Source organism: Gymnodraco acuticeps, unplaced genomic scaffold (genome assembly GCF_902827175.1).
Source record: "Gymnodraco acuticeps unplaced genomic scaffold, fGymAcu1.1, whole genome shotgun sequence".
Classification (NCBI taxonomy): Eukaryota; Metazoa; Chordata; class Actinopteri; order Perciformes; family Bathydraconidae; genus Gymnodraco; species Gymnodraco acuticeps.
In genome coordinates, this window is record NW_022991168.1 from 226,951 (window position 1) to 249,633 (window position 22,683).

A 22,683-nucleotide genomic window follows, 5' to 3' on the forward strand; every position below is an offset into this window, starting at 1 on the left:
GTTGTGTTTATAAGTAGTCAGGTTTGTTAGATTTATGCAATCAGAAATAATGTTTTATCTCTTTGCCTTCTTTTTCCTCAACAGGGCTCTGTTTATTTTCCACAGCTAATATTACTCCGTTTTTTCTGCTACCTGAGGATAAGCAGTGAGTAGCCTCTCAGCGAACTACTCTTTGGGAGCATTGATGCAGTGTATGAGTGTAGGAGTTTTGATGTGAATGGAAGAGCGTAACGCAGAGGCAGACAGAATTACAAAGTGAAACCAATCAAAAAGGTCAAAGTGTCATTATTTTATACCCATCACATTATGCAATCAACATTTAGTACATAATGATAATAGTGACTATATAAACGTGCTTGAGCGACCCTTTCACATGGAGGCTTAAACATGCTCCCAGACTTTAAAAGTATTTAGGAACTGTGGGGGAAACTTCTGAAGCAATAGGGAGTCAGGACTCAGAGAGACACGAGCTGGAGCTTTGATGGCGAACACTGACGGTGTATTTGGAGCTTCGGCCGGAGAATTCAGAAGACATGTCACGGGCCACGAGTTGACCACACGGTTGAGATGCCACAATCAATTCTGAAGAGCCCTCCTGTAGCTCCACGTTTTAACTAGTTCAGAGTGTAATAATCAACATTCTTCAATAGAGAGACTAAACAGCTGAGGACACTGAATCACATTTGTTGTCGCTTATGGCTCGGGGTCCTCTACACCCCGAGAAGGATGTGTTCCAGGTGTCCCACAACAATAACTATCTCTGACCGAGAGCTGCCCGGTCACAAACTGGTAACAACAATAACTTGCTGCCCAAGGCTGGGCATCTGCGTCAGAGGGCGAAAGGTAAACATGTATGGAAATTATTCCCTGACAGGAACGACTTGGATTAACTTGGTCTATTCCAAATTGTAAAATATCAAATTGCTGTCTGTTGTTTTTAATCTAGTTTCTTAAGAAGCAGGTGAAAGCAGCCCCTGTCATCACCACCAGGTGAAGATGAGTTTGTGGAAGTAGTCGTAGCTCCTGGTAGACAGGAAGCTCCTCTCCACCGCGTGGCGCTGGATGCTCACACTGTAGCCCTGACTCTCGATGTCCAGCTTCACACAGTCCAGCAGGTCTTTGACGGACAGCGCGGCCTTCCAGGGTCCGAACGTCACCACCGACTCCTTATTTGACTCCAGGCTGTTGATGGCGTTATCATAGAGACCCAAGTCCTCCTCTGTGCGCAGCACGCATATCATGATGGTGGACTGGCGGGCGGCTATGGCCTCGGCTCTGGCGATACGAATCAGCACCTGGAAGGAAACAGGGACGATATGTTTATCAATCGTCAAATACATTTCTATTATGGTTACATGTTTCTACTTCCTAGTAGTTTGACGTCATGATGCACACGTTTTTGCAAGGCTCAACTGAGAAGAAATGCGCCATCATGGATCAAATAAATGGGAACGTTTGAGGCATAATTCCCTCTGATCAGAGAATAGCTTGTTTGGTAACAATCTCACATATTTTTAGGCAAATTTCAACCAACACACTTTCCCAGAAAACAAATCTAATATAGACTGAATAATGTCAAGGCTATCATGAGCTCTCATTTATTTTCTTTACCACTCTTTCACATCCACTTAAAGGTGGGGTAGGTCATTTTGGAGAAACCAGCTCGAGTGCGCTAGAATTTGAAAATACACAGCTGGAACAAATCTGCCACTTCCTCACAGAGCCCCTCCTCCAACACACACGAACGCGCACATGACCAATGAGGGCACGAGATAAGTTTGTGCACAGATGGAAGGCTGTCAGGCAGGTAGGCCATCCAGTTACTTTAGCCTGGCCGGCTCAGATGATTGGTCGTGCTTTTTACAGTACCACAGAGCTTCCACAGATGACATTTTTTATGGATTTATTGTCAAAGCACTTCAGATATTCATTGCTATCGGGATGTTAAGAGCATTCCATGGAATATAACAAAAAGTGTATCTCGAGCCGGTTTCTCAAACTTACCTACCCCACCTTTAAAGTGTAGATTAAGGTACCTGCAGTAATTAAAGTACTCACAAAAAAGTGCGCACACAAAAGAAGGTTAAGAGATGTTGCGGTGCACATTTTGAACAATGCATTACAATGTACAAGATGAGTAGAAGTGTCTGACCTCGATGTTCTCCCTGTAGTGGGGGACTCTGGAAAGGAACTGCTGCCGGCCCACCAGCTCTCCAAACAGAGGAGGGCTCTCCTCCAGGAGCTTCACCAGGGGTCTGATGTTGTAGTACACCGCCTCTCTGTGAACCTACACACACACACACACACACACACACACACACACACACCACACACACACACACACACACACACACACCACACACACACACACACACACACCCACACACACACCACACACACACACACACACACACACACACACACACACACACACACACACACACACACACACACATCAGTGATGAGTCAGTGGCAGGGTTCATACAGAAAGCAGCCCACTGAATGGAACACCCCCCAACCTCCTTGGTGCTGTGTGTTGGCAGGCAGTCGGATCTCAGGAAGTCGAGGACGGCTCCGAAGTGCGACCCGTCGCGGTCGATGAAGTAGCGTCCCAGAGGGTCGGAGCGTAGTTTGGGCGGAGAGCTGAACAGCTCAGCCAGCCTGGAGTCGGGGTGTTTACGGAGCGTGCTCAGAGCGGTGCTGAACAAGTGCCCCCCCACGTTCAGCTGCACCACAGGAGAGTGCTGAGGGAAACAACAGAACATGTAAACTGTAATAATTAACTTTTATTCTCCATCTACATCAATAGTTTAGGTGAAAATGTGGATGAAGCTACTTTTTTATTTTTATGCGGATGATACCGTGATGTACTGTGCAGGTCCCTCCATTAAGGAGGCTGGTGTTAAATTACAGGCTGTTTTTAACATTATTCAGACTCAGCTCTCTGAACTACAGCTTCTTTTAAATGTTGATAAAACCAAGGTAATGCTCTTTTCTAAAGCTAAAAAGATACCAGAGCATGTTTTAGATATTGTAACTACACAAGGAATAAAACTTGAAGTGGTTACCTGTTACAAATACCTTGGTATCTGGCTTGATGATTGTCTCACTTTTAAACTTCATGTCAATAACCTGCTTAAAAAGCTGAGGGTTAGGCTAGGTTTCTTCTACAGCAGGGGTTCTCAAAGTTTTGATGAGTGAGGGCCAATTTAGGTACCCAATATTGGATTGAGGGCCGCCCAAGAAAAAACGGAACACAAAATAATTCCAAAACAAATCCTTTCTTTATTGTACTAACCAATTACCGCAACTCGCGAGATGCCTAGTTGCCATGCAACCAGTAGTCTAGCAAACTTTCCACAAGCTGTCATTCATAATTTAGGAATGACAACCCAGGGGGCGCAGTTTTACCATTCTTAACCCTCTGGAGTCTAAGGGTATTTTCTCGATTTTTAGATGTTTTCTTAAATCACCTTTTAAATGTATTTCTTCTAACATGGCACCCATGTGTTACATATAAAAATGTTCAGGACAATCTCTGGTCTTGCTATATATGCATATTGCTCACCTTAGAGCACTGTTTGATGAGATAAGTAGCTCAAAAGCTAAAAATGTGAAATCCGATTTTTGGAAAATCTTCAAAACTCTTGTGAATCGAATTGTTTTGGTGTTTTAGATTTGGTTACCAAAGTCCTAGGATCACAAAAGCAGTGAAATATTTGAATTACACTGTATATAAATGTGTTATTCATGTCTAAAATGAAAAACATTAAATTCAAATTTTGAGTAAAACAGGTGTTTATCACTCTACTTTCACCACAGCAGGGACTGAGATACATTAGGACTGAATAATGACTTCATATTACATACCAAGGTTCATGTGATGTGTACAAATACAAATTGAGCATTCAACCTTTTTTTTTCAATCAACAATTTATTATAAATATGTTTTTTTCAACCAACTATTTATATAAATATAAGAAACTGGAAAATCTCACTATTTACAATATTGAACATCAGAACTTTCAACCAACTATTCATTATAAATGTCAAGACAGTGTCAAGGTCTTTGTCTGTCTTCCAAGACAGGGTCTGGCTGCTGTGAAGATGGGGGTGATGGTGCATGGGCTGCTGTGTAGGTGGGGGGTACAAGTGCTATACGAGACCTCCACGAGACCTCCTTGCTGGCTGGGTTGAAGGTGATGGCTGTGGTGGAGCCTTTGTGCTGAGGTGTATCTTGACCTGGTAGCAGCCGCAGATGGAGGTGGAGGCAGCTGTAGTGATGCTGGTCTGCTGGTCCTTGGTGGTGATGGCTCTGGTGAAGGCCCTTAAGCCACAGTAGATCTTGACCTGGGGGCCGGCACAGATGGATGTTGTGGCTGCTGGATAAACACCGCCTGTGTAGGACAATAATTACAACTAATTTCATTGAAATAAAGTTCAAGTAAAATGTTGATCAAGCACAAATAACAATGCACACATACAAATAAAGTTTGGGAGGTTGCAGAAGGAGTCTCTCTCAATCTCTCACACACACACACACACACACACACACACACACACACACACACACACACACACACACACACACACACACACACACACACACACACACACACACACACACACACACACACACACACACACACACACACACACACACACACACACACACACACATCACACACACACACACACACACACACACACACACACACACACACACACACACACACACACACACACACCACACAGGTATTTCCAGTTACTTTACATTCAGTATAAAATCACAGACACACATATACATAGGCTACATCTGATTACAAAGTCTCATCTGTACAGGACGGTAAAATAATAACAGGCACACATAAATAAATCTATGACAAAGTCTCATCTGTACAGAACAGTAGGCTATGATAAAATAATCGATGGCAAAAACATGTCACTGTAAATGTCTCCGTTGTGGGACGAATACATGATTAATTTAATCATCTACACATGTAATCTCACTTTTACACACCAAAATAACGTTAACACAGAGTAAACGTTTGCTAATGGAGAGTCTATTTTGTTCCAATAAAAAGTTCATGACTATCGATAAAAAATATATATCAATAAACCTATTGTTCATTTTCGCGGTATTCCCCACACATTGCCAGTACACTATTACTGTAATATTTACACTTACCCATGTCCAAATGGATCCTTGTTGTTGTCTTTGTATTCTTCTTCTTCAGAAGAGTCGAAGACTTCAGGTTCTGAGGCTCTATCTTCACTGCTGCTAGCGAAAAAAATCTCTAGCGAAGTCGGCAACTGTAACGTTTTTTTTAGCCATTTTCTCTGTCTCTCTCTCTCTCTCCTCACAGACCTAAACTGATGGGAGACACGTGGTTTATGTTTTGTTTACTTGGTGGGTAGGTCCTTAGTGATTTCTCGATGTCCATTGGTCATTTCAGACCATGATGGCTGCCGGCCGAGATTTCCTTGACGGACACACAAATCCACCAATCCCACACAGTGTAAAGTCAAGCTGCTTTGAGCGGCCATATTGGCTGCTGTGCCCTGGGCTGCTTCTCAGGTCGACTATTTTCATTTCCTCGCTCCTCGGTCCTCGGTCTCACCGGAAGTTGATTTGCCTGCGCCATCTTGAGTACCGTCCCATGGCTCTTATTTCTGCCGGAGGACCGAGGATCGAGGAGCGAGGAGCGATCATGGAGGACCGATAACCGAGGAACCACCAGACCAGAGCCATATAATAGAAGAGTTACGACAACGGAAGTCCAAAAACGGTTATCGTCACGTGGTTCATGTAGACGAGGATCGTTCCCCGGAAGTTCATGGCGGGCAATGTGAATGCATTGATAACAGGAGATAGAACTACGATTTTTGGTAATTATTAGTGAATAAAGGTTTTGATTTGCAATATTTATACAAAAAATCGATATGTGTATGTATTTACATCAATATGTTTTAAAAAATAAAATTGAATTTGCTAATATTAAGTGATAATATTAGGATTAGTGTGAACAACTAGTTTACATGTTAGGCTAACAGTGCCTTGGTTAAAGAGCCTGTTGCTGTTTATTTATAGCTTTGAATTCTTTAAAACCAATATTATCTTCTTAAACTTGTATGGTAGTCAGGAGCATCACTTTCTAATGTTTATTGATACATTTAAAGGGAGGGGATCTAAAGTAATGCTTTAAAATTCAGATTAGATTAATGTCTACCATTTTCTTAAATTCATGGTAGTTTCAGTAATCCCATGGTAATTGAGGACACAAGTTATCTAAATGACTAATGTCATCTTTATGGCTTTCAGAAAGGACAGGAGACCGACAGGTGACTATCAAAGGACTAGCAGCAGCATGATGATGATGATGTTAAATGTGTTGTTTTAGGAACATCCATTGCAAATACATGGAATTCAATAAACATTGAATAGCATATCATGCAGTTTGTCTGTGCCTTTTCCTCCGTGTTGTCCTGGTTTGCTGTGCTGCCTCCTAGTCGCCACCATGGTTTGCTGTGCTGCCTGGGGATGCTCAAATCGCTCAGAGAAAGGAGTATGAATGTACAGCTTCCCCACTGACACAGAGCGGAGGAAGCAGGAGCAATTTCACAACCAACAGCAAAAAAATATGTGATTTATATACAAACACTGCATTTGCACTTTTTCACAAAACGAAAACCACACCATTGGGAAAGCTTAATGTTTTGTTTAATACAAAAAACAGGGAAAGGCTTGAAAAACACTGAGAGTTGAGACTCAGGGTGCAGGGTGAGGGTCTCAGTGCAGGTATTCAGGCTCCATTGAATCCCCCTCTGGTTCTTGTGCTGAAAGAGGGATAAACAGACAGGAGAAAGGGTTATACACACCTATATAGCACACCTATTGGATGGGAAATTGCCTTGGGGAGATAAGGTGTGGTCTTTGTTCCCAACTGAAGTTATGGAACTTTATTATTTGTGAGTTTAACAAAGTATGACAAATGGCATCAGTAACAGATGTGATATGAATTTCTATAAAGTTGTCTCACATTCTTGGTCATATTTTATATACAGTATGTAATGAGTATAACATGTCCAGTAAGTATAAAGTGTTTCCTAATACTGTGTATTCAACCACTATGGAATATGTATGTGGGCAGACAAAACTGAGTTGTTCTGTGTGTGAAGTAACCTCAAGTCACTCCGCAGGCACATTTTGATGCAGACCAGTTTGTCAAGACAAAAAAGGGCAAGACTAGGCTGAGAGCAGAGGCTATACCCACCATCTTCGTGCATCGCCCTGTGGTCAAAAGAGAAGGGCCCCTGCACCACGATTCACCCCGGGACCTGTATCTACAAAGCCCATAGCTCATGATCACAGCGATAGTGTGAAAGGTGACACAGGTATAATAAGTATGAACTCTTAGTAACAAAAGTAATATTTCTTATTTTTAAGTGGTATAATATTTTAAATGTTCGAACATTTACAGTGCCATGTCTTCTACTTACATTAGTCTCAAAGATTGAGGGAAGAAGGGAAGGGATCACTGCCCTCCACCTGCCAGAGGAGCGCAAACAACAAAAACAAGCAAGGTGTCCCGTCATGTACCTGGAAGTTTGGGTTGGCAAAAGGGAGTAAGAGAGGGACTTGAAAAACCTTGGTGGCTGTCTACTCATGTTGTTACAGTTGTCTTGGTTACAGCTCTCAAGTTTTTTTTTGTGCCATTTCCACATCTTTAGAAAATATGAAAAAATTGAAGTGAAATCAACCTCTTCTCTGGAGAACAAACTTTGATTTCTCTGTCTTGTGAGTTTGCAGTCTTGCAGTTTTGCTCCTCCACCTGTAACATCACTGCCCCTCCACCTGCCATACAGTAGGTTACTAACAAGATTACTTATATAATACAGTGATATAATACATGTTTAGTATGCTTACTTATATAAAACAGTAGTATTAAACTTACCTTGTGTGTTCACTCTCACTTAAGTTCCTCTCCCTTTGCCATCAATCCAAAATCAGCTGAGCTGCAACATTATACAGGCAGGTAATAATCAACATAATCACAAGGACACAATATGGCTCTGCTAAAAACACTCACTCTTACACGCACCAAAGTTATATTTATCTATTATTTAACTCCCTCCACCCCTGCATACAATCCCGTTTAGAAGCCCCTCTTCTCTAATTCAACAACGTTGGACCAAATAGACATTAAGAGAATGGAATTTACAATTAAAAGGCTGTTCAACGTGTGTTGCTAACTTGCTTCGGTATCCTAGCTTGATCTGTTATCTGTAAACGTTCCCTAAATCTACTAATTTAGGGATAATCCACTGACATCCTTTAATACACATGTTCAATTGAATCAGATGTACTGATAATATCCTCAATATAAATCTTTAAACTTCTTCTTACCTTTAAAAGTCCGTCACGAACGGTCTATTATGCTGCAACTCTACAGCTCTGCTAGCCTTGGCGCTAACTTCCGGGGAACGATTGAGAGGCTCCACGATCTGCCATTGCTGTAAAAAAGTGGTCCATTGGAGTGAACGGAGATGTCATAACTCTTCTATTATATGGCTCTGCACCAGACCATCCTCCGATGAAATCCTCAGATACTCACCCCGCCCCCTTACTGTGTATCGCTCACTGATTGGACGAGGCAGTGCATGCACTGATCTGATGCTTCTTGACATGAGAGCAGAGTGAAGAAAATACATGAACCTCACGGGAGTCACTCCTCAGTTTATACCGTGTTTTGTTTCAATTAATGTATCATTTAGTTACAAATATGTGATATATCTGAACAACAAAGTGGTCAAAAATCGTTTAATTCATTTTTTGGAAACATTTTCATGATCGCTTTTTTCGTTTTACATTTTCATTTATTGTCATTTCCATTCAGTCAGTCATTAAGTGCTTTTAAAATGTTAATATGCTACATATCCAAACAAACAAACAACGTGTGCAATCCAATGAATGTTAATCTAACTGAGTTTTGATAGATAACATATCTCTTTTTCTTCTCTCAATTATTTTATTTCTATTGTGCACTCTAATCAATATTAATCAAACTATTGTTCGTTTATACATTTTAAGAATGGCGTTTATCTTTTTTTGAGAATGAGTTCTTATTTTATTGTATTTATTGGGGTCTGCAACAGATGATACAAATGTTTGTGTCAGTAAATGTGTACTAACAGAGGCGGGGGGGGGTGTGTGGAAATAACGGGGACAGAGCTGCTGTCAGACGATCAGCTTTGCAGCGTCATCACAAACGGACGTCGCTTCACGTGACGCTCTGGAGGAAAGTTCGTCCCATTGCTCTTAAAACTCATTTCCCTGCTTCTCGTGGTTTCCTTGCGTCCCTCCATGCTTCCCTGGTGGGAGGGACTAAACGCAGGGAAACGACGCAAGTGAGGGACGCAAGGATTTCATTTAATCGACCTGAGAAGCAGCCCTGGTTACAGTCTCACAGGAGATACCGCTGGAAAGCTACTCATTCTAATTCTTACTAGATACAACCATGGAGGATTCAAATATAACACATGCATTTCAGCGTGTCACATTAACTATCGCGGGCCGCCAGAAACATTTCCGAGGGCCACCATTGTATATGTATGCACCTGCCAATTGCCTGGTCAAGTTAGATGCTGCGTATCACAGTGCACTAAGATAAATAGGGCCCAGATAAGGTATCTGAAATATGGGAACCGTAACCCACCCAGAATTTTTTTTTCAATCTAATGTCAAACTCTCACAAAATCCTGTCTAGAGCTGAAAAAAGGTGCTTGGCGCTCCGAGACTTTGAGAGTGTGTTGCTTAACTTGTGTGGAACCCGCTTGCAACATTTGGGGCCGCTGTGACCTTCAACCAGGTCGCAAACTAAGGTTAAAGGTCATGTTTTCATGGCTCTCAGTACTTTAGACGGCACAAAGGAAGGTCCGACAGCTTTGAGCTTGGTGTCGTTAGAATCGTCTCGAAGAGTACATGCAGATTCATCCATTTGCTGCTCTGAATGTCAAACGTTACGGCTTAAAACGGGACAAAGCCTTCCGTTAAGCCGCTTTCACTCTCGCTCTTGTGGTGACAGAGCACGCCAATTTCCCCGCATGCTAGGCAGTCAAGAGTATTCTAGTTAGCTTCGGCTTGATGTGGAGATGTGATTTGATGTGTCGTTTGTCCCCCAACTCCTCTCGGATGTCCTCTCCAAAGTTGAGATATTTACTAAAATGCTCAGGGGAGTTTCCTGAATTTTCATGCCGAAAGCCAAGCACTAGGCCCTGGGTAAATTAAGACGCTGATTTGGGGCACTTTTTCCACTTTCCCTGGTGCTAGAAACTCAAGTCAGGCATCCCTGGAATCGTTGCAAAAATACATTTCTAGCTAAAAGCAATTGAGAATGCAGTTTAGTTCTGTGGGAATGTAATTTTTAGGAGACAGGGTTGCCAGGACACACGCCGGTTAGAATAGTCTATTCTGCACATGTGCAATGGTGCACAATTCAAATTTTACAGTAATGAGTTGTGCTCTTTATATATACAGTCTATCATGGTTGTGCTAAGATGATTTTGAGTACAGTGCTTTACTGTGAAATAATAGTTAAATAATGTGAAATCCAATTCTACTGTTTTATAGATATTTTGTTGTGATATTACAGGGGCTTTTGATTACAATATTTCTCTGTAATATGATACTCTTAAATGCTGTGAAATCCTTGCAATTTTTACAATGTTGTTGTGATATTACAACATTTGATGTGATATTACAGAGGATTTTGATTGTAGTATTTTATTGTGAAATAATAGTTAAATGCTGTGAAATCCAAGGATACAGTCATTTTTACATGTATTTGTTGGGATATTACAGGGGGCCTTGATTACAATATGTCACTGTAAAATAATACTGTTAAATGTTGTGAAATGCTGGTAATTGTTTACAGTGTAATAACACCATTACAAGTCGTTAGATTAGTCGTTAGTCGCTTTTGACAAAAATAAGTAGCCGGAGGGTTTGAAAAGCCGCCGAATTTAACGACAAAGTCGCCAAGTTGGTAACACTGGTCTGTGTGTGACTTCTTAAATCGTTTGTTTACGTCCCTCACTTCCGTTTCGCTTCTGATTCGCTAGCTGAACAGCCAATCAGAGTGATTGCTTGGTCCGACTGCAGGCAGTCCAAATAAGGCGTGTCACGGCAGACGGTGCGGGACACACCAACCTGACTACGGCGCCGCGAATGCCCGACAGCCTCTGACGGCCTCTGACTCCCAAAATCGGGTTGGTGTGTCAGGGCCTTAATCTGGAGATCAACATACACTAGCGGCCCGCGCATATGATTAGACAGCCCCTTAACTCAGGAGGAAGATGATGAAGAAAGAAGAAATGCCCACACAATTGTTGGCAGATCTCCCTTCACATATGAGTTTAGGAAGGTCATGGAGGAGGTACAGGGAGAGCTTGAAAAAGAGGAGGTCGAAACCCCACAGGATGAAAATCCATACTTTTGCCCTGGCATCGTTGATGTCCTTTCTGACAACTATCTAGGGATGTTTCCCCTTTGGAGTGGGCTGCTGTTGGGGAATTTGAAAATATATGCAACTGACACAGAGGAAGACACATTTGGCCAAAGTAAAACAAGGGACACAAACTGCCATGTGGAGAGATGGTTTGGAATAGTCAAACATTATATTCTAAAAAAGCAGAGACGACTGAGGCCAACGACATTCATCAGAAAAATGTATGGCTCTCTACAGGGGAGGTACAGAGAACACATAATGGCACATCACTTATCTGAGCAGTTACTCCTCAAAACATTGCTACCAAATCGCTCAGTTGTCATCGTTTGGATCATTGCCAGATCGTACTTTGCCTTCATGCTAGTCTTTCACGCGTTTGTTACCAGATTGCCTACCCTGCCTGTCCCCGACCTGCCTGCTCTGCCTGATCCCTGATCCTGCCTGTCCTTGGACTATCCTGCCTTGCCTGCTGTCTGACCCTGCCTTTACCTACGTTGCCTGCCTCGCCTGCTCCCTGACTCTCTGCCCGGGCCCTGACTCACCTTCTGCCCGCTGTCCTCTGGTTCGTTTGCCTTCCGGTATCCCTCTGCTCTGGTATTATTACCAATAAAGTGCATTACCAATACTCCTTGGTTTCTCGAGTGCTGCATTTGGGTCCTTCATCAGATTGTGACAATTTTACTGTTTCATAGCTAATGAAAAAGTTGTTTCATGTCTTCATTTATATATAACATACTGTATATACAATGTGTAACATTGTATATACAGTATGTTATAATACATTATAAATCTTCACCAAAATTATTCAAAGCCATATTCTTCCAAACTCTCTGCTGTAGTCTGACCAACAGGAAACTATTGATGTGTGTAGTGAGTTTGGTAGTAATATACTGTATAATAGTGAAGTGATTGAATATTATTGTATTCTCTTTTTTCGGAGTTGCACTTTGCAGACGGTCCCTGAGCACTCGTTTCTTCTCCGGCTGCGGAAAGAGACCAATTTAATGTGTCCAGCTCGGAGGACGGCGCATATTGTTTTTTTTTTATCAACATGTCATTGTAGTTCATTGTCAACCTTACCACGGTACTTAGGAGACGTAATTTGTGTCTGAATAACGTTTTGTTCATCAGTTATTGATCCGTGAAATCTGAATCTGCCAATATCGTTCTAACTTTACTCAACTCGGCCGTGGTGGGGGCATAGCATCAGTGATTGATTGATTGACTGTTTAGAGCTAATCTCCAATGCCGATTGCTTCACCCTGTGACTAGCTATGCTAGCTTCGAGTTGCAGCTTTTTGAACTGAACCCGGCCTCGCCTATACTCTGCGCAGTCGTGTATCGTCCGCCAAAGTGCAATAAGGATTTTATAACTGACTTTTCTGACTTTCTGTCCGGGATCATGGTGAAATATGATCGTGTTTTGATCTGCGGAGACTTTAATGTCCATGTGTGCATGTTTGAGCCTGTATCCCTCTCTTCTCTCTCGGATGTAGTCATGCACCTGCGGCCGACAAACTGCACCTCAGACAGCATTCCCTCTCGCCTTCTCAGAGATGTTTTCGAATCAGTTGGAGCAAGTATTTTATTACTTATAAACACCTCTCTTAGCTCAGGATGTGTCCCAGCTGCCTTCAAACATGCCGTGGTCCAGCCATTACTTAAAAAGAAAAATCTCGATCCCTCCATTCTCGCAAATCTTAGGCCCATCTCCCAGCTACCTTTTTTATCTAAAGCCCTGGAACGAGTAGTCTACGCCCAGCTGCAGTCGTTCTTAACCACGCATGGCATCCACGAAAAGCTTCAGTCTGGCTTCAAACCTATGCATAGTACTGAAAAAGCCCTTTTAAGAGTTTTTAATTATCTGCTCCTACCCGCCGACTCAGGTAGCTCAGCTGTCTTGGTGCTGTTAGACCTGACTGCTGCCTTTGACACTGTGGACCATAGCATCCTGTTGTCACGGCTTGAACAGTCCGCTGGCATCATAGGCTCTGCCCTTGCATGGTTCAGGTCCTACCTGACAGACTGTAGCTTCTCAGTGCAGCTAGGTGCTTTCTTCTCTGCCAAAGCCCCTCTTACCTGTGGGGTTCCCCAAGGCTCGATTCTGGGCCCCATCCTTTTTCTATTGTATATACTGCCCCTAGGTTCAATTCTCACAAAACACAACATCGCCTTCCATTGTTACGCTGACGATGTACAGATTTATCTGCCTCTCAATCAAAATGCCAACTCACTACAGCAGTTGAAGGACTGCTTAACAGAGATTAAATCCTGGCTGAGCCAAAACTTCCTCACCCTCAAAGAGAGCAAGACCTCGGTCATCTTTTTTGGACCCCAACCTCCAGCCTCCCAGGTTAATATTCTGGGCTCCCTCAATAAAAATATCTTCCCCTCTGTTATGAACCTTGGAGTGACCTTCAATAGCGCTTTTAAATTTGATAAGCAGGTTAGCACTGTAGTCAAGACCTGCTTTTTTAAAATACGACTATTGGCTAAGACCAAGTCGTTTTTATCTTTTAAAGACCTAGAAAGGGTTATTAACGCCTTTGTTACCTCAAGACTGGATTACTGCAACGCTCTGTATGTGGGTATGGACCAGGCCTCAATTAGACGCCTGCAGCTAGTGCAGAACGCAGCTGCACGTCTTCTCACTGGCCATAAAAAGCGTGACCATATCACCCCAATTCTGGCCTCATTGCACTGGCTTCCAGTTCGGTTCAGAATAGATTTTAAACTCCTTTTATTTGTTTTCAAAGCCCTAAATGGGCTGGCTCCGGCCTATATAGTCGAACTCCTCCATCGCTACACCCCAGGCAGAGCCTTAAGGTCTGCTGACCAGCTGCTGTTGATAGTGCCTAAGACCAGGCTCAAAACCAGAGGGCACCGAGCATTCGCAGCAGCGGGCCCCAGGCTCTGGAACATTTTGCCCCTCCATGTGAGGTCGGCCCAGACCCTGGGGGTTTTTAAATCAACACATAAAACTCACTTATTCTCTCTGGCCTTCTAGGCTTCTCTTATCAAGAATAACTTTTATCCAGGACCTTTTCCCTCTCTAACCTCTCGAGTTTTTATTAGAGGGAAATGGTTTGCAGAGTGGCTTAGACAGGCCGGGGAGTGTTACGATTCGTAGACACAGCGTACCTCCCAATCTCTCATCAATTTCCAACTAAGGCTCCAGTGGGGACCTTGTTCCCTGAGTGTGCCTCTCCACCTATGTTTCTTACTCTCTTACTTGCTACCCTTTGCCCTCAACCTATTCTAAGGGAGTGCTTGTTCTTCCGTCTGTCTGTCTGTGTCTGTGTATTCTCTTGTTCCGATTAACCCAGCCAAATGTTTTTTCTTGTTTTGTATCTATATCTACGCCGGGATCCGGAGTCGAGGCTGATCTTCTTGCTGTGGTCCTGTGTCCTGGATCCTCTATCCTGAGTTCTGGATTAAGTCGTGGACTTCGGGTCTGAGACTAATGTAACATTTGTGATATTGGGCTATATAAATAAACATTGATTGATTGATTGATGCTAACATCACCCATTTTATACCAGAGAAACTTTCATAACAGCGTTGCGATGCCAAACAGCGGGCAGCACTGCAGCGGGCGGTAAATGCCGCTGAAACACATTAATAAACAATGAACCACGGCACTCTAGAGAAAAGTACAAGGGTTGAGAAGTAGTTATTTGATTTAATCTGGCTTCGTATGATTAAAAGCAACACGAACATCGACCCGATGCAGTCCACCGTTGTTGTTGTGAGCGCCGTTGGGGAGAAAATCAGCAACGTAAACGTCATGACGCAGCACCAGTCGGGCTCTGGCATGGATGTATAATAGAGTGCCACAGTGACGCGTCCTAAAACCCGGAAGTAAGTTAGCATTTTACCACTTCCGGTTCCTTCGACAAAAAAGCAATGCATTTTCTCCATAGGATTTAGGAAAATAGCTCGAAATAAGGTCTGTGGTTGAGACACATTTAAGAGACGGATCACGTTTTGTTCGACATTAAATACATCAGCAGTGACCCCACTGGTGATTTTTGAATAGTTTACGTGTCTGAAAAACGATGGTTGTTAACATGTGGCTGAATAGGACGTGGCCGTTTTACGTCATTACACCGAACACGTAAACACTCCCGCTAAGTTTGTTTTTCCCCGTGTTCTGCTTGAAAGCAAGTACTTGCCTCCTGCAAACTGTAAAAACAAACGCTTCAACTTGTACAATTTTGAATCTGTAGAATATGGATCTTAATCGGATCTTAATCTTAAGCGTGACGTTGAAGCAGCGACCCTGCTGTAGTTCGTTTATAGCATAACGTTAGCATCTTGCTTCTGGCGACTAGATTTATGATTCGAAAATTATAAAAGTAGGATAGACATGTGGAGATTATCCGGCTGAACAAAACGTGATCCGTCTCTTAAATGTGTGTCAACCACAGACATTATTTCGAGCTATTTTCCAAAATCCTATGGAGAAATTGCATTGCGTTTTTGTCAAAGGAACCGGAAGGAGTTTACTTCCGGGTTTTAGGACGCGTCACTGTGGCACTCTATAAGAACTGGATACAGCGTGGGAGGTGGGGCCTCGTTCATTCCTATGAGAGTTGTTCATTGGCGCATGAAGACAAAATGGCCCAACTTTTGAGAGAGCGAAATGTCACGAAAGTATTCCAGTATTAGTTACTCCAGGGAGAATGTCCCTGTAATTGGTAATTGTAAGTCGCTTTGGATAAAAGCGTCAGCTAAATGTAATGTAATATTCCTATAATCATATAATCCGTTCTTATTGTGCATCCATGGGTAAAGGTAACTCATGTAGTACTGAACACGTCACATGAACGTGCCGGGCGGCGTGGTCCCGTGGGTTGGATCCGCGTTCATAATACAGAGGAAGATAACTCTCAGAATAACGTTATTAGCACCGAATGTTTTTAATAAGGGCTATACAAATGTTCATACTGAGTAGTTTATTTAGTTTAAAAAAAATTATCCAACGATTTACAGACGTCTCTTTCCCAATGTTAGTCAATGGGAAAAAGTATTTCCGGGCCCAGCGACTGATACGGAAGGGTAGTGCCGCCGTTTGGCCATAACGAATATTTTCCTCAGAGTCCGGCGCACTTCCTGGGGGCTTGGGCTCTGGGCGGTGTGAACAAAACGGGGGCTGAAAAGAAAAACCGGTTCCGAACCAGAAGAGCGAAAGCACGGAGCTAGAACGGGAACCACGTTGGTGTGAACAAAGCGGCAAACTCTGGGGCAGAGCCAGGAGGCCAATAAGGAAGTGCCACAAACTGCAGTTCATCTATTGGCCGATAGGCGATGACTGCAGAAAGGATGAATTTCCATAGACCCCCATGTTAAAATGCCCAACTTTATAGCAGAAATAAACATGTTTCTTCCCCTGGATGCAATAGAAATTATTCGGGGTATAGTTAGATTCCACCTTCATGATTATGAATTGGTGAGTGAATTGTTTTATAACGCGACAATTTTATTTATATTAGGTCTTAACGTTTTTGCATAAATTAGGGCGTGGTCACTTTGATGGACAGGTACGTGCCTCACTGTCAGCTAACAGTAACTTGTCCACTCTGCTAGGCTACAACGTTAGCTAGTTGTAGTTACTGTACTTGATATATATATAATATATATATATATATATAATATACAGTTTAGTTTATGATTCAGCCTTGGGTAAGACTTTTATAGTCTATGGCTATGACGCTCTGTTACGTGCCACTGCCAGGCAGGCTGTACTTGTGTGGTTTTCCTTCCCTCCTGTGTTTCTCTCTTCTCCCTGTCTTCTGCACAGCTAATCAGCAGTTGATCGGTATCTGCCTGTGCACATGAGTCTGATGGCTGATTGGATCCTCTCACCCTCAGCTGGCCTATCAGCAGCCAGGGCCGACCATAAAGGAGGCACCCAAGAAGTCTTCTCTCTCTCACTCTGGGCCTGTTGCTGATTGAGGAGCCTGCAATTGACTGCAGTGTTTAGCAACTAATTCTCTTTGTATTGTCTGACCCATTTGAAAGTGTGTGTGTTGAGAGGTGGAGGAGTTAGGTAAGTCTGGGGTACCCTGTACATTTCTCACCACGTAGCTAACTAATGTTTAGACACACTAGGTTAGCGGATTGTTGCCACCCCTGTATATTGTTTTGTCAACTTCTTCGTAGTTTAGTTAGTGAGGGTTTTTGTTTGAGTTTTGGTTTCAAAGGATAGATGTAGAGATAGGCCTGGTTTTGTTATGCTTGTTTCTTTTGTTTGGCACAATCCTTTGACTCCTCCTCCTCCTCCTCCTCCTCACCAACAGAGTATTTCAGTTATATGTCTGTTCGGTTCTGGGTTTACAAAATAAACCTTTTGTAAACTGTTACGCTGACTCCCTCATTTTTTATTGGTTGTATGTTATTGTCTCCAGGTCCCCTAGACCTTAGTGGGGACGTAACACGCCCATAATGCTAAACGGGAGCAAATGTTAAAAGGGGACCCAATTATAGTGGTGGCCACCGGAGTCCGTTGCTGGCGGAGTCCGGCGTTATAACTGGAGATCAAGGAATGCAGCGAAACGCGGACTTGGTTCACCTGCAGTCCGCTGTAGTATTAGCTAAAGAAACGAGGCTTATTAAGCTGAACATCGCCACAATTGTTCTGCTCAGTATCGGTAGCCTACTTATTTTATTAACATGTGAATGATAAGCATTAAGAATAACAAAAAATTGCTAATTCTCTTGCAGATTGTCTCGTTTGATTATGAATGTAACGTTTATATAGTGGAACTACACTGTTTTATCAAAACCAAAGTGCCACGCAGTAACTTGGAATGCATGTATTTCAGCAGGAAATTTGCAACGTAGATGACATTTACCAACACAGACTATATAGAAATATTTGTAAAAGTTGTTCATGCGTTATTAAGTGAATAGGCATTAAAACATCTATGCTTTTCGACTGTTACATTTTTACATTTCAGCATTGCATCACTAATTTAAGTTCTATGTTTTGCTTGTTACGCAGTCTGTAACCCTACACACCTAACATATAACTTTTCATGTATTTTTGTATAAAGGTTTCCTTTAGCTTAGGTTCTTAGCCTGAGCTAGCTCTGGAACTTCCAGCTCGGTGGCAGCAGGTCCCGCCTCGGCTCCGCCTCTTTGCCCTTATTTGGATCAGGTGGGAGTTAGACTCTGACGTCACTGTCGAGACGTTAGTGGCCGACTCCGCCTACTAAGGGCTTCTCGGCTATAGAGTGGCGAAGTCCCTCCCCTTCCGGTGGACCTCCATGGGACCTTATTTTGGAAAAATCATGTATTGAAGTCAATGGAGAGAGAGATTATCTTTTCATCCTGTTTGAATTGTGCAACAAATTACACATATGATGTTTGTCAATTTTTAAAAGATAATTTTGCAAAATAAAAATGTGTTGTAAAACTGTGAAGTAACACATTTCTTTGTGTGAAGCGCTCAATGAACTACAACTCTGGTCTTGCATACGTCACCAACACCGAGATGGCCGTCACGTTGGCACATTTCACCTCTTTCTTTCAGAATGAAGTGAAAAGTATTAAAAGAGGTGAACATCACTCCAAGTCTGGCCATGTTGAGAACTGTACATACACAAAAGGGGAGTTAATCGGTTCCGTAAGAGCCAGCATGCGGGACCGGCTTTACAAGGTTTTGGAGAGTAACACAAGTGTAATGTGTAACGTTAATGTACGCGACTCTGGGATTTGTAGTCTTTCTAGTTGCGTATTTTTCATAGTCTTATATTTCAACAGTTTTAAGACGAACTGTGACTTTTTTGACATGGAAATGATTTTTTAAGATTGACAAACATCATATGTGTAATTCATGGCACAATTCAAACGGGATCGAAAGATACGTTTTCTCTCTCCATTGACTTCAATACATAATTTTTCAGAAATAAGGTCCCATGGGGCGGAAGTAGCTGGGCGTGACTTCGCCACTCTATAAGGTGTGACTTGTGCCAAAGAACAGATAACTAAGCTAACTGAGCGGAGCACTGACGTGTCAACGTACGCCAACGCCTCCATCAATTTTGAATGGGTTGACGTACAATACAGGCGACATCACGACGATGTCAGACGTCACGGCGACGTATCATAGGTGCGCTCACGTGGCGGCGGCGTAGCTTGGAAAGCGCTATCTTAGATATGCGCGTGAATAACGTACGTGTGGATAAGCGCGTGAATAACGTACGTGTGGATAAGCATGTGAATAACGTACGTGTGGATAAGCGCGTGAAAAACATACGTGTGGATAAGCGTGTGAATAACGTACATCTCGTCTCCGTCAGCATTGTATAGTATCTCGTACGGGGATTAATAAGAGTTGTGTCTAGCAGCTTTCTCTCTCTCTGCTCGGGAACAGCTGATTGCTGCACGGTGATCAGCTGTCCCTCCCTCCCTCAAGGTGGGTGTGTCTGTGTGTCTCATTCACTGTCCCTCAGGTTGTAGCATGTTTCGATTGCCAGTTTGTGGCTTGTATGTCTTGTGAACGCAACGCTGGCATAATATGATGTGGCCTGCTGACATGGCCTCTAATAAACACACAGGACTAAAATAATACGTGTGTAATTCAGCCCAGATGCAGTGACTGCAGGCCAAATCCATTAATGCAGCATATATTGAAGTTGTTTGAAGTTGTTCAAAGTTGCACCGGTATGAGGCGCAGTGAGAACCACGCACCTGTCAGACTAGCGAATGGGCACATTTCAATTTCAGGAGAATATTGAAGATGTGATTGGTTGTTCCACTCTCCGTTTCTCACGAGACCAGCGCGCTGCTGTTTACATGTGGACTGGACCGACTGAAACTGACGGCAAGGTTCATTATTGTGGAAGGATGGACCCCCATCCTGCAACAAAAAGGCAGCGAAAAGTGCTAAAATCACTGATTTATTCAGAACCCCCGTATGGTATCTGACGAAGCAGAATGTAAGTGAGCGAACATTATGGCAAGGCAATTTTATTTATATAGCACTTTTCAGCACGTGGCGATTCAAAGTGCTCTACAGATTAAAAGCAAAAGACATTTAAGAACAAATACATTATTAAAAAAGGCATTTAAAAACAGGCATAATAAGCAAAGGTAATGAAATTAAATAAATAAATAAACACAGCAGGTACAGAATACATGACTAAAAAGGCATACTGTAGTGTGAGTATGGGCAGCTCAATTAAAAGCAGCGGCAAATAGGTGCGTTTTTAGTGTTTCGGCGGACGTGCACGATTTAGACAGTTTGTTCCAAATTGTTGGGGCATAATAACTAAAAGCTGCTTTTCCATGTTTAGTGGTTATTCTCGGAACAGAGAGCAGACCCGACCCAGAAGACCTGAGACTCCTGGATGCTTCATAGTGATGGAGGAGGTCGTCTATATACCTCGGTCCTAAGACATTTAGTGATTTAAAAACTAGCAGTAGTATTTTAAAATCAATTCTTTGGCAGACTGGAAGCCAGTGTAATGATCTCAGAACCGGAGTCATATGATTCACTTTTCTAGTGTCAGTGCCACTATTATGAGCCACTTGTATTTCTATATTGTAGCCTGATAGCACATCGACTGTCAACAAAACTGTTTCTCAGTCCAATGCTAAGTTAGTGGCAGGCCCTGTGTGACTGGAGACTATAAGGCAACACAAAACCCAGACATGTCCTTAGTGTTACTCAGGCAACTATATGTAATATAACCGTTAGACTGCAGCCAACTGGGGGGCTACAAACCCCTCATACTGTGAGTGAATAACTTGAGATGGTTATGTTGTCTAAAGGGGAGACAATCATTATGGTATCAGGCCATGCAAATACAGGGTCAACTTAGTGATAACATAAGTGTTGCATAATATATGTTCTTGAATAATGTTATTTCATAAATAGTTATTAATGTAATGATTACATGTTCTCCTTATTCAGTTCCACTATCAGATGATGCTGATGGTGATGGCCCTGAGGGAGAGATGCAGGCAGAGCTCAGTGGACAGAACTGGCAGGTACAGAGGAAACTGTTTCAATAGGCTATGACTGACACTGAACTAAACCAAAGGAAATGTAATGACAACAGTATAAGCAAGCTATGTTCATGTTCTCTCAATTATAGTTATTGACCAGAGTTTAATCCATCCCAATATTCAGTACCAGCAGATGCTGAGGAGGTTGACAAGACAAGTCAAGATTTAGGGTCCAGCACAAGGGAAATAGCAACTGAGTAGGGCAGCAACGTTGTAGATATTGACGATACATCCAGCAAAACGCCCCCAAACAAACTGGTATGGCCTGGCTGGGTGTATAATTCACGACCTGACCTATGGTCCCAGTCCGGCCCTGCTGACTCATCACACACCCATACACTACACACACATTACTGATGAACTGATATCACAATTGAGTTACTCTCTTTAAATAAATATACTGTAATTGGAAAAGAATCATGTGTGTTGTCCGTCCTTAGGACCCTAACCCTATTGTTGTAGGTTATTCTTGTTTTTAGAATGAATTCTTTAATGGTGTGTGTGTAACACAAACATAATAAATCATTGGATAGTATTTCTCAAATGAAGGGGGAAAATAATGAAATAAAGGGATGTATTAAGACTCAGTGCGAGTTATTACTTTCTTCCTTTACTTGGCATTCTTCAAAAATACACAGACATTGCAGCACATCGTTTCACGGCTTTGCACAGCCTTTCTCAGCAGTAGAGTAATGTGTTGGTGAACCTTTGTTTCCTCCTGCTCACTTAAAGGTATACTCAATTCAATGGCTTTATTAGCATGACCTCAGTTACATATAGTATTGCCAAAGCTCTGTATAGTTGCAACATCTATACAAAATATATATATATACAATATATATACTCTCCTTGTGGCCAAAGGGGGACACAACTCTTGTCTTCAGATGTATGCTTGAGTGCAGCAAAATGTAGCTCAGTGACTATTTTGTCAACTAAACATCATAAAACAATACATATTTTAGTAAACGGGACATTACAATCTCCGCACATTAACTCTATATTTGCCTCTGCCATGGTGCCAAAATGAAACGAAATAAAATAAACAATACATAGGGGTTGTTTCTTCTCTGAACTTCTATATACTGCATCCCTCCATATCAAATAAACCATAAACAAGTTCACTGCAGCGATCTATTTCACACACAAAACTATAGAAAAC

At 42.4% G+C, this 22,683-nt stretch overlaps 1 protein-coding gene across 1 annotated transcript in view; it reads right to left on the bottom strand.

Moving 5' to 3' along the window:
- Window positions 1-274: 274 nt before the first annotated feature.
- The window catches only part of kctd14 (potassium channel tetramerization domain containing 14), a 33,631-nt gene continuing 11,222 nt past the window's right edge, over window positions 275-22,683 (bottom strand). The window contains exons 2-4 of the mRNA XM_034237600.1: window positions 2,520-2,744; window positions 2,153-2,287; window positions 275-1,295 (exon numbers count right to left, since the gene is read on the bottom strand). Coding sequence (XP_034093491.1) covers window positions 981-1,295; window positions 2,153-2,287; window positions 2,520-2,744 — 675 coding nt within the window. The 3' untranslated portion in view covers window positions 275-980. The remainder of the gene's footprint in view (window positions 1,296-2,152; window positions 2,288-2,519; window positions 2,745-22,683) is intronic.